Genomic DNA, 13,910 nt, shown 5'->3' with positions numbered 1-13,910 from the left:
TAAATTTATTTAGGCTATCAACTTCCATAACTATCACAAAATGCTTCCACTATCACAAAAACACCGATACTAGATTAATCTGGAGGAAAATCTAGAATCTGAACGGCAAATATCCATTGTCACCCTCCCCTACATTGATCAGTAATGGACAGCAACTATCTTCCCCGAAGACATAGCAAATGCTTTTGCTGAAGCTTTTGCCAAAATTTCAGCAGCAAATTCATATGATGCTCCATTCTAAAGAATTAAAGTGGCTGAAGTTAAATTTCAACACCGGTCTCTCTCTTCCATATAATCAGCCTTTTACAATATCTGAGTTAAAGGAATCTCTTAACAGAGCACCCAATAGTGCAGCTGGCTCTGATGGTATAGTTTATATTTTGCTAAAACACTTAAATGATACTGCTTTATAAACTCTTCTAATATTTTTTAACAGAATTTTTCAGGAACATGTTTATCCTCACTCTTGGAGATACCTACTTGTATTAGCCATCCTTAAACTAGGAAAAGACCTCTCTAATCCAGTTAATTATCATCTAATTTCCTTAACTAGTTGTTTGGGAAAAACACTGGAGAAAATGGTTCTGAAACACCCACTTCACTGGTTTCTAGAGCCACATAACATCTTATATAAAAGTCAGTATGGTTTCCGGCAAAATAGATCTTCATTAGATATGATGACCAAAGCAGAATCAAACATCAGAAATGCTTTTGTCAGAAATGACAAAAAGGCTTAAGTTTAGAAAGGTTTAATATTTGCAAATTACAGTGTCTGGAGAATAGGCACCTGCGAGGTGATCTGATTGAGGTGCATAAAGCCTTGAATGGTTTGAGCATGCTCAATGCTGATGGGATTCTTCCTCTTGCTAGAATAATCACCTGAGAGGGCATAAATTCAAATTGAGGAAAGTCAGTTGTAGGATAGATGTGCGAAAGTTTGCCTTTAACCAGCAGGTAGTTGGTTGGTTGGTGGAACAGACTTCCATCCTTTGTTGTGGAAGTTGATAGCCTAAATAAATTTAAGGCTGAGCTGGACAGGTATTTGGAACAAACGGAGGGGTGAAATAGGAGTAGGGTTTTTTTTTTTTTTTTTGGCTGATGCTGCATAAGCTTGCTTTCTTGCATCATATGCCTCTACTAATGCCTAATGCTAATGACCACCTAGTTATGGTTAGTTTGGATTTAGTGAAGGCCTTTGATACAACATGCCATTTTGGTATTCTACGGGATCTTCACACCTTTGAACTATGAGGCTTCCCTTGTTTATTCAGAGCTTTCTCCAGGGCAGAACCTTTCAGATTAGTCATCTAAATGTTCTTTCTGTAATCCATATACAGGAGGTGGGGGGGGTCCCCTCCGTGACCTGATTTGAGTTCTACTGTATTTTTTAATAAGAATAAACAATATCATCCATGATATTCCAAGCACAGTAGAATTATATTACCATGTCAAGGAAAAAATATGAATGCTATTGAGACAGCTTCATATCCTGATTAACAAAATTGAGCTGTGGATGCCTCACAATGGCTACTGCTTATCAGAACAAAAATCCAACTGTGTTCATTTCTGAAAATCAAAAGATCCAACCTGAACCTGAATTAAAACTTAAAAATTTCACTATAACTCTTTCCAATAGTATCAGATTTCTTGGCCTAATCCTGGACAATAAATTAAACTTCTTACAACACATTACTTATCTTAGAACAATTTACTTGAAAAAATTGAATATTCTCAGAATACCAATTTCATTAATGTGGGTGCTGACCGATACACACTGCTTTGGCTATATCGAATATGACTCTGCCAGGAAAAGTGCACTAATTCAGCTAGACACTATCCATTACAGTGCTCTAAGAACTGCTTTAGGAGCATTCAGAACATCTGTACAGAGTCTGCTTATAGAGGCAAACGAACCTGCACTCCATCTTTCGAGGAAAATGTTGCTACTCAACTACACAGCAAAAATATGGAGCCTCTTCTTTCATAACATCTGACCATACTTATTTGAGCCTCAGTGGGCCACCTTTTATGACAACAAACCTAATGAAAACAAACCAATTGGGGCGCCTCCGTTGCCAGGTGGGAAGGAGCAGCAGTGCGTAGTACACGCTTCTTGATTAGACCTGGGTTCGAGCCCATCAACACCAAATACGGAGGATGCGGAAAGGTCAGGGAATGACCACCGCATATTCCCAGAGCAATATGGCCTTAGTTGTTAATGCTCCTAAAAACCAAACAAACCAATTGGGATGAGGTTGCTACAGTTAACACAATACTGGAATTTAGATATGGGTAACATCTTTCAAGAAACAAGCACATACGACCCTCCATGGTCTGATTATACACCAATTTGTGATTTCTCATTCCAACAATGGGGGAAAAGCAATCAGCAGCAGATCTCACCATCAAAAACTCCATGCTCGGTGTTATCAAATATTTACTGATGGCCCAAAAACAAGTATGGCAGTGGGCACAGCAGCAGTTTCTTCCATCTTATCTAGTTCTGTGTCCCTTCTGAAGGAATGTAGCATCTATTCTGCCGAACTGTGTCCGACTAAAATAGCTCTGGATTAGGTGATTAATCTGTCCATTAAGCAAACCATGATCTACTCCGACACTCTGAGTGCAATAACAGCATTGAAAAATTCATCCAAGCCAATCCACCCCATCTTGAAGCAAATCAGATCACAGATAATTGTGTTACAAGCTTTAACCAATCAGTCACTTTTTGTTGGATACCAGGTCATGTAAATATCAAAGGAAATGAATGTGCAGATCAAGCCACTAAACATCCAATCACTACATGCTCTCCTAACTACCAAGTGCCGTATACAGATTACAAATCAGTCATAAAAAATTTGTGTGAAGAACAATGGTTGCAAATCTGGCAAGCTCAGCGCGGAAATAAGCTGCTGCAATTTAAACAAGAACCTAAGTTGTGGGCATCAAGTATGCGATCAGATAAGCAGTTGAGAGATGGTGTCCTCACTTTGCCCTAATTGTAAAGGTAACCATCCAGCCTTCTCTAAAACATGTGATCAATGGAAATATGAGAAAAAAATCCAAAAAGACAAGATAGAAAAGAAAGTTTCATTTTCCGAAGCCAGAAAACAATTACAGCAACAGATGCCGATGCCAAGACGTACATATGCCGACGCTGCTCAAAAATTTCATTCAATATCAGTTCAAACAGATACATCAATCCCGCCAAGCATCTCTATTTCTGAATGGGCTTGAACTTTATTCTCCTCTGTACCTCAGTCCTCAAAGCAACAGACTTCAAACAGATCTAGTAACACACCAATTACGATACCACTTGTTACTCATACAACTCCTGTAAGATCTAGTCAAACAGAAAACTCTGATCCCGGTAACAAGCAGCATGCTGAATCTTTCCTTATGGACACAAATGAGACTTGCTCTCAAGAAGAAATGGAAACCATTCTGGATGTTCATCCAGAAGACAAAATAGATGCCAGACCAATATTTTCAAAGAGAGACAAAATAAAAATTGACTGACTGAAACAGACTTCCAAAAAGCAGACAGAAACAGCTTCTTCATTTAAATCCAAACAATGAAAAACGTCCAATGGAACTGCAGAAGCATTCGCAGCAATATCGACGACATCCATGAGATAATTATGCATTATAAACCAATTGGAATCTGTTTACAAAAGACATATTTAACACCTCAGGTGTCTACCTCGATAAAAAATTATACTCTCTTTCGGCAAGACAGATCTGCTCCTCCTAATGCTCACGGAGAGGTAGCCACACTTCTAGACACAAGAGTACCCTGCAAACGCATTCAGTTGCAAACTATTATTGAAGTTGTTGCCACACGAATAGCGATTGGAGTTACCCTAACACTTGCTTCTCTCTACCTGCCACCCAGTCACCCTTGTACCTTACATGAACCTTCACCCTTGAAGCAGCAGTTGCCAACCCTTTTCTGTTTATTGGGTGACTTCAATGGACATCATCCATTGTGGGGTTCTCTCAATACAGACTGATGAGGACAAATCATTGAAATGCTTATCGACAGACAAAATCTAACCATATTAAATACTGGCTCACCAACTTACCTCCACCTCCCAACAGAAACAGTCTCTTCAATAGATCTCTCTATCTGCTCTCCAATCCTTTTCCCTAGTGTCGAGTGGACAGCTCTGGATGATCTGCTCAACAGTGACCCCTATAATATGTAAAATTGAAACGTCACACTGCATACCAACAGAAACCTTCACAAAATGGAAATTTTCCAAGGCAGATCGTCCAAAGTATACACCTCTCATGTATCCTTCGACAATCAGATCATCAAATCTCATCCAATTGACACAGTTGCCAATCATATTACAAAACAGATCCTAACAGCTGCATCCACTGCCATCCCACAATCACAGTCAAGTATCCATACCACCAATTATTGGTGGAACAAGGACTGTAAGAATGTAATAAAAGAAAAAAACTGTGCATGGAATTTATTCCGCAAACATCCTACAACCACCAATCTATAAATTACAAGAAAATTAGAGTTAAAACCCGTCATATTAGGGTCTTGGGTTCGATTTGCAACTGCAATTAATAAAAATACCAATGTAAGAATTATCTGGAGAAAAATAAGGTATTTAAATGAAAAATTAAGCAAACCATGATCTATTCTGACACTCTGAGTGCAATAACAGCATTGAAAAATTCATCCAAGCCAATCCACCCCATCTTGAAGCACATCAGATCACAGATAATTGTGTTACAAGCTTTAACCAATCAGTCACTTTCTGTTGGATACCAGGTCGTGTAGATATCAAAGGAAATGAATGTGCAGATCAAGCCGCTAAACATCCAATCACTACATGCTCTCCTAACTACCAAGTGCTGTAGTACCTGGATCTCATGATCAAAGCAGAAACAAACATCAGGAATGCATTTATACAAAATAAACATCTCGTAATGGTATGTCTCGACATATAGAAGGCCTTTGACACCACTTGGCAGTTTCACATCCTGAGAGATCTTCGTTCCCTGAACCTTAGAGGACACATCATATTTCATACAGAATTTCTTACAGCACAGGACCTTTCAAGTTCGCTATTGGCAAGTCCTTTCGCCAATATATATACAAGAAAAAGGAGTCCCTCAGAGCTCTTTACTCAGTGCAACCTTATTTGCAATAAGAATAAATCAGATGACCAAAAATATTCCCAATGCTGTAAATTCATACCTTTATGCTGATGATCTGACTGTCTCTTGTAGTTCACAAAACATGACTTTATTGAAAGGCAGCTGCTAATCTCAATTAATAATATTGAGCTATGGATGACACAGAATGGTTTCCCAAGTATCCTATCAGAAATCAAGAGTCATTCACTTTTGCAATAAACAAAAGATGCATCCAGATTCAGAGGTGCACCTAACAAATCATCCCATCACGGTTGTGAATAGCATTCATCTCCTTGGTCTGATTTTCGATAATAAACTGAACTTCTCAGAATATATTACACATCTAAGGATTGCTTGCCAGAAAAAAATGAACTTCCTAAGAGTTCTCTTCTACATCGTGGGGTGCAGATCGTTACACCTTACTTCACTTGTACAGAGCCCTAATCAGATCTTGTCTCGATTATGGTGCCCCAATGTATGATTCTGCTAGGGAAAGCGTACTAGCACATCTTGCCCCTATTCAACATTCTGCCCTCAGGATTGCTGTAGGTGCTTATAGAACTGTTTGTTTGTTTGTTTGTTATTTGGAGCAGTAGCAACTAAGGCCATATTGCTCCGGGGATATGCGGTGGTCATTCCCTGACCTTTCCGCATCCTCCGTATTTGGTGGTGACGGGCTTGAACCCCGGTCTAATCAAGAAGCGTGTGCTACGCACTGCTGCTGCTCCTTCCCATCTGGCTAGGGAGACGCCTATTATAGAACATCGCCAGTACAAAGTCTTTATATCGAAGCCCGTGAACCTCTGCTTAGCCTCAGGAGAAAGATGTTACTTCTGAACTATGTAGCCAAAATTCGAAGTCTACCTACTCACCCCATTAGGCCAATACTTAATGATCCACAGTTCACAATGTACTACAGAAATAAACCTAGAGCAGCTCAGCCTACTGGCATCAGATTGCAGGCTTTATCACAAACTTGGAATATACATCTGGACAAAATCCTCAAAGATCCAAACAGTTCAGATCCTCCATTGTTTTATATTAGACCATCCTGTGACAGCTATTTCCTAAACTGGGGAAAACATTCACTAGCAAATACCAATATACAGCAACTGCATACTGCTCACACACAAAATTACCCAAATTTTACACAAGTATATACTGATGGATCAAAGTCTGGGAGTGTAGTCAGTGTTGCAGCTGTCTTTCTCTATAACACCATCTCTGTTTCACTTCCCACTGAATGCAGCAGTTATACAGCTGAATTATGTGCCATCAAGCTTGCCTTAGAAAACATTCTACATCAGTCCATCCAAAAAAGTGTAATATATACTGATCCACAGAGTTCACTTTTAGCCTTACAAAATTCCTTCTCACCAATGCATCCTTTAATAAAATCTATAAAAACTCAGCTGATGCATATCCATGATCACCAGCAAGTAGTCATCTTTTGCTGGATCTCAGGCCACACTGGGATATCAGGGAATGAAAAAGCAGACTATGTAGCCAAACATTCAACCAACATAGCATCACCAGATTACTATGTTCCATATATGGGCTACAGATCCCATATAAGAAATACATGTAAGGAACAGTGAACACTTCTATGGCAAGCTCAGCTGCATAACAAGCTCCGTGAAATAAAATCTGAACCACAGTTATGGGGTTCTAGTTTCTGTGTAAACAGAAAGGAAGAAGTCATCCTGGCCAGAGCACGAATCGGGCACATTAGGCTCACTCATATTTTTCTTCTTACAGGAAATGATCCTCCACAGTGTACGCACTGCAACTCTCTTCTCACAATAAAGCACTTTCTTGTTGAATGTACCTTATACACACAAGCCCGAAAAGCCTCATTCAGTTGTTTTGAAGAACCTTTGACACTCCACCAGCGCATAGGTAATGATGCAAATTTCCCAGAATTTTTCTGTTTTTTAAAACGGATGTATCTGTATAATTGTTTCTAACTCTTCTTACAGATACTGTGTGACCTTCAGCTCGTTTATAGGTGCAATATGGCCTAAGTAGCCCTTGCACCAGAAATAACTATACCAATACAATACCTCAGGTTTGTAATCTGAGCAAGAGGAAGAATCCCATCAGCATTGAGCCTGCTCAATCCGTTTAAGGCCTTATACACCTCAATCAGAGCCTTGCAGGTGCCTAGTCTCCAGAAGCTGCAATTTGCAGAACTTAAGCCTTTCTTCATAAGAGCACCCCTTTATTCCCTTCACCAGTCTAGTTGCCCTTCTCTGTACTCATTCTAGCAACTTTACATCCTTCCTAAAATGAGGCCTCCAGACCTGTACACAATACTCAAGGTGAGGCCTGACCATTGCCTTATACAAGGGGGACAATCACCTCCTTAATCCCTGCTCGCAAAATTCCTGTATATCATTGGCTAGCCCCCATGACCTACTCTGACAGCCTTGCTGCGCTGCTCAGAAAATTTCATATCTGACTGCACAGTTACCCCCCAGGTCTCTTTCATTCTCCACTACCCTGAGTGTAACACACCCAGTTGGTACATTTCTCTGGGGTTACTGCTACCCATATGTAGTACTTTGCATTTGTCAAACTTCAGCTGCCACTTCTCAGCCCATCTGCTCAACTTTTCCAGATCCTGTTGCAGCAGCATACTGTCATTACTGTTATTAACAACCCAGCCAACCTTTGCATCATCTGCAAACTTTGACATTAAGCTTGATATACCTTCATCAATATCATTGATAAATATACAAAACAACAATGGGCCCAACACTGAACCCTTGAGGGACTCCATTTGTGCCATTAGTCCACATAGAGCAGTATCCATTGATTATCACTCTCTGTCTTCTCCCACACAACCATCCTTGTATCCAGTGTAGCAACTAGCCCCTAATGCCATACTGCTCCAATTTGTACAGTGGTCATCCATGTGCAAAGTATCAAAAGCTTTCCTGAAATCTAAGTATATGATATCAAAATTATTTTTTGCATCCAGTTCCTTTGTGACCACGTCATAGTATCCAATCAGATTGGTTAGACAAGACTTCCCCTTGACAAACCCATTCTGTGTCTGAATTATCACTGCTGTCTTGTCCAGATGATCCTGCAGTGCTTCTTTAACCAGTGACTCCACTATTTTCCCTGGAACAGGGAAAATAATGAATTAGATATAAATTTACACCTCTTGAGTCTGTGGGGATTTCTCCCGAGTCCAAGGATGCTCTCATAATTATGGCTAAGGGTTTGTTTACTTCCTTTTATATAACTGGATATATCCCATCTACCCAAGGTGCCTTTCTTACGTTTAACTTCAACAATTTGTCCTCCACTTTGCTCTCAGTTATTACAAAATCATTTAACTGCCTGTTATAGTTTGATAAACATCTGGCTGTCTCCTCCTTGAATAACTCCTCATGTCTGAATGTAGATGCAAAATACTCATTTAGTTCGGCAGCTATCTGAGAATGATCATCTATAGTCAAACCATTGATATCAAGTGGACCAATCTGATTCATCCCCTTCCTTTTAGAGTTTAAAGTGAAGCATATTCTTATATATTCCAACTATTATAATAATTGTCAAAACACAATTTTCACATCTGCAATAACCTTTAACATTACTTCATCTGATTGGAGACAATGCAAATTGTTTCCAATCAGATGAAGCTTGATATTCGAGTTCTTTGTTTTCTTGAAGCAGACAGGATTATTTAACAGATTTTAACTGGTAATTGCACTATGGAGTAGAATCAGGCAGAATATGGCCTTAGTAGCCCTTGTGCCATTAAACGAGATATCAGCCAACCATCAACACTGTGAATCAGCAAAACCTCTTTAAGTTTAGCTTGCCTTTTATAATACTTGACACTCTTTTTTTTTTACCTTGTATTCCTCTCAGATTCAGGAAGCAGACACAAGATTCAAACTTCTCTAACAACCTTAATTTTGTGCAGTATGCAGATGCACACACACTTTCTCTTTTCACAAATTTTCTTAGAAACCATGAGGGCACACCATAAATGAGGTTATAATAAAGAAACAGTGCACAGAAAATCACTTAACAATATAATAATGAGTGTATCTATAAACAGGCTAGTGCACTTGGCAGCTGCTGTCACTCTTTAGTTCCAAGTTATTCCTATCTTCACAAACAGAGAATGTGCTTTTGTGGCAGTCAAATTTTTTTGTTCATTAAATCTGAATTCTGGCCTGTAGAATAATGAGTTTACCGTAAATATGCCTGCTTTGCATTAATATTTGACTAAGACTTATAATTTTTAAAAATTGTATAATCTGCTTGTATAATTTATATTTCCATTTGATCTATTTTATTTTTTATAGGAATATGATACAGTGTTTCCCATTCCTGAGAATGATGAAGTGTCAATTAAAACAACTGATACTCAAGAAACCATATTACACAACAAGAATCTAGGTCTTGAAAAATCAAGAGAAGTTCATAAGCATTTGATGAATGCAAAAGAAGTTAAAGCAACTGGTGATTTTAACATTACAACTGATCACCTACAAAAATCTCAACTTGAAAAACCTGCTATAACAAGAGAGGAAACTGGATCCAAAATACTAGATCACCAGGATGCAATTAATGATGGTGCTGATGATAGTTTATTAAGTCATTTGCAATCAACCAAAGCTCAAGACATTTCTGCAACTCATATGTCATGTATAAATGAAGATCGTACCAAAGAAATGCCTGTGGCAATACATACTCAGCAAAGTACTCCAATAAACATATCTGAAAGTGATATAGGTAAAATAAAATAATCTTTAATTAATGATTATCTCAATAAACATTCCATTTTTGTGGTACATATCCTTTCAGAAATATAAAGCATAGTGAGCTACAGTGTAAGGCAAATTAAATGAAAAACATGAATCTATATAGAATAGTGGAACCATTCCTTTCCTTTTTACTATTTTAAGCCCATGAGAAGATATAAATCTTTGTGGTGGTTTTTGTTCTTTCTCTAGTAGGCAACTTTCAGTTATCAACAAATTATACACATTAAACCACTCCCAAACAAATAGCCCTTTCCCGTAAGAGATAACTGCCTGACCATTAATATCCAGACACCTGCTTATTTACAAGTAGCCTTTATGACTGCTTCTAGCCTCCATGGAATATTCTCCACCCACTTTTTTTTTAATAATTGTCCCGTGATATTTTCCACCATTCAGCCTTCAAAGAGACAACCAACTCAGCTCTGTGTTTTGGGCAGTATCTCTTTACGTGCACCCAACAATCCAATTCATCAGGGCTCTGGGCTGACCAGTCCAACTTTTCAATGCTCATGTCCTCAAACCAGTTTGTCACAATGCAAATATGACATGGAATGTTGTCCTGATACAGATATGTGCCCTCTCTGATATGCATTCCACAATATATGCATTATGTAATGTAATATTGTGATGCATTATGTAATGCATTATTGTAGTGCATTATTGTCCAGGATATCTAGATAGACCTCGGCATTTGTGGTTTTGTCCAAAATAATTGATAGACCCAAGCCAAACCATGAAAAACAGCCTCAAACCATCAAAACTTCATTACTAGCAGACAATACAGTCTGGATGGTAGCTTTCTCTGGGCATCCACTACACAACCATCAGACTCGGAGACCATGTACTGTGACTCACCACTCCAAAGCACATCTTTTCATTGGTTTACAGTCCAAGAATGATGAGTCTTACACCAAAGTAGACTGGTTCTGACATTACTGGCAGAATTAGTCTGTGTGGTTGATTGCACCATGTTAACCCATATCATACAGTGTCCTTCACATTGTAATGGTGCTGATATATGTTCCAATGATCTCACTGAGAACCAGTGTGCAACAATGTCATCCTGCATTCTGAGCAAGGCTCCCACGTCACATTCTTTCAGCTCTGGAGGTTTTTCAGATTGTTTTGTAATAATTTTAGTACCATTCCACTTCCATATACAGATGACATCACCAATTACCAACCCAGTAAGCTTCGGTGCTGCTGTAGTACCATCACATACAGACCAATTACTTATGTGACACCCTATTATCATTCTGCACTAGTAGCCTCTTAAATTTTGTCGATTGTGGCATCTTGCATTCACAATCATTTTGCTATCTTCTTAAAAGCCTACAAGCATATTTATAGTTGTCTGACGATGCTTGGGTAGGATGTGACCAGCTATCAACAGAGGGATGTCTGGATGTTAATTGTAGAGCAGTGTACAGTATATTGCTATTTACTCAGGGCAGTCAATAAATATTTACCCTCACCTAGAAATATTTGAATTAGGGATTTGATTTGTATAAATAGTACTAAGTCTCAGAAGTTAATGTATATTTATTTGTCTTTCTAGATTCATCAGTTACCGTACTAAGGTAAGTTGTAGTATGCTATAGAAGGTTGAGGTCTAATCCATTATAAAATTTCGTCACTTGCAAGGCAAAGAAGCAAAAAGAAATCCATAAGGAGATGAAAGCTGCATACGGAGGGGGGGGGGGGATGCCCATCATATGGGACTGGAAAATTGGAAAAGGCAGTTGAGGTGTGGGTAAAACAGTGTGCATGATGGTTCAAGAGAAGGAAGACCCATCTCAACCACAGACCCTGCCATTGTTGTGGCTAAAGTGAAACAGCTAGTCTTTGAAGATAGACATTTGGCTGAATTTTGTAGAAAATGAATGAACATTAGCCATGGATCTGTTTGCATCATGAGTTTCTGCACATGTCTAAGATTTCAAGATTATTGACATCTCCTGAAAAGCTGCACAGAAAAACATATTCTGCACAGTTGTTGAAGCTTTGTAGAGAGAATGTTGATGATAAGTTACCAGATTTTTATCAAATTGTAACAATGGATGAATCATTACAATTCAGTCAAAAAAATGTCACTATTACCCAGAAACAAAACATATGAACAAACAGCGGAAACATTCATCTTTACCAACCTTCAAAACAAGCCAACGTTGAGCTGTCTGCTAACAAGGGCATGTTGTCAGTCTTCTAGGACTCGAAAGGTATCATCCATACAGATTACCTCCCAAAAGGCAACAGCATAAGTAGGAAGTTTTTTTTTTTTTTTTATGAAAACCCCAAACACGAGAGGTATTTGAACCTATAGTACTTAGTACCGTGCTTGGGTTGGGTTGGAAGTTGAGAAGATGAAAGAAGATATTTGTTGACATTAGACTTGAACTTCTGTAGGCTCTAATTTTCAGAAAATATGTATAAAGGAAGATTGTTCCAGAAAACAGCAGTTGAATGAATAAATGAAGAAGATAAAAAGTTGGTTCTGTGAATTTGAAGTTGGACACTAAATGGATGTTGGCTGGTGGCGGACTGTTTTGAAAGAGAGAGCGGGAATTATAGAAGCCAATTCAGAAGAACAGTGCCCATAGAAGTATCTGTAGAAAAGGCATGCAGCAGAAACAGTACATCTGTGAGACAGTGAGTGGAGAGACTCTGTTAGAGAGGAGTCATTAATTAACATAACTGCCCTCTTCTGAATGTAATCTAGAAGCCTGAGAGAGGTTTGGGGGCACCGCCCAGATGTGGGAACAATATTCCATGGTAGGGCGAATTTGTTTTGTACAGAGTGAACAGCTGTTTGGAAGAAAAGTAACGCCGAGAACACAAGAGAAAACCAAGTTTTTTAGATACAGGGAAAAAAACCAGAGGAAGCAATATTTGTAATGTGCTTGTGCCAAGAGAAATTATAAGTCAGGGTAATCCCCAAAAGAGAAATATCATTTTGCCTAGAAATCGGGGTGTCACCAAAGGTAAGCATAGGAGCAGAAGAATCCTTTTTGCGAAATATAAGACAAGACTAAGTTTTAGAAGGATTGAAATCAACTAAGTTGTCTTTGCCCCACTGGAGAATTACCTGGAGATCGGCATTTAAGGAATTGGTAGCGGATATTCGAGAAGTTGAAGCTGATTGAGCATGGAAAGGTTTCCCAAAATGGAAAGTGGAATACAATGTGCTATCATCGGCAAAACAATGGATAGGATTTCCAGTCAATGGAAGAAGGTCATTAATATACAAGAGGAAAAGAGTGGGAGAAAGAACTGAAACTTGGGGGACACCAGCATTAGTGGAGAAGTTAGAATACAGAGACCAATCTACCATCACACTCAGTGAGTGATCAAAAAGAAAACTGGATAACCAATTACAAAAAACAGTTGGCAAACCATAACATGGAAGCTTGTTTAAAATACCTTTCTGCCAAACACAATCAAAAGCCGTTGAGATGTCAAGAGCAACTGCTTGTGTTTCACCAAACTTTTCCATTGAATTTGTCCATAAATGAGTAACATAAGCAAGAATATCACCAGTGGATCGACACTGATGGAATCCATACTGACGATCGTTGATCAGACGGCAGGTTTCTATGCAGTTTAAGAGTTGGCAGTTAATTAATTTCTCCATTACTTTAGAAAGAGTAGAAGTAATTGCAATAGGATGATAATTGTATGGGAAGGATTTGTCACCTTTTTTGGAACTGGCTGGATATAAGCAAATTTCCAAGCAGAAGGAAAAACAACTTTGGAATAAGAAAGTAAAAAAAGGCAGCAAAGAACAGGAGTAAGTTCAAGAGCACAGGTTTTGAGAACAAGTGAGAAATACCATCAGAACCTGGAGCATTCTTAGCATCAAGATTCGTCAAAATCCTTCTGACATCCTTTTAACGGAAGACCACAGGATGCATTGAATGGAGTGTGTTAGGAATGGTGGGAGATGTTTTACCAAGATCATTA

General features: G+C 38.7%; 1 protein-coding gene across 3 annotated transcripts in view; it reads left to right on the top strand.

Moving 5' to 3' along the window:
* Positions 1 to 13,910, top strand: part of LOC150084856 (muscle-specific protein 300 kDa-like) — a 1,257,473-nt gene that overhangs the window by 1,137,221 nt on the left and 106,342 nt on the right. For all 3 annotated transcript variants that reach the window (XM_090376651.1, XM_090376652.1, XM_090376650.1), the window contains one exon: positions 9,489 to 9,918. In XM_090376651.1, the coding sequence (XP_090232777.1) occupies positions 9,489 to 9,918 (430 nt within the window). The remainder of the gene's footprint in view (positions 1 to 9,488; positions 9,919 to 13,910) is intronic.

The sequence above is a fragment of the Mastigoproctus giganteus genome, chromosome 6 (assembly GCF_048544385.1).
Source record: "Mastigoproctus giganteus isolate SK-2022 chromosome 6, ASM4854438v1, whole genome shotgun sequence".
In the NCBI taxonomy this organism is placed as follows: domain Eukaryota; kingdom Metazoa; phylum Arthropoda; class Arachnida; order Uropygi; family Thelyphonidae; genus Mastigoproctus; species Mastigoproctus giganteus.
This window is presented reverse-complemented; position numbering and strand designations above follow the sequence as displayed.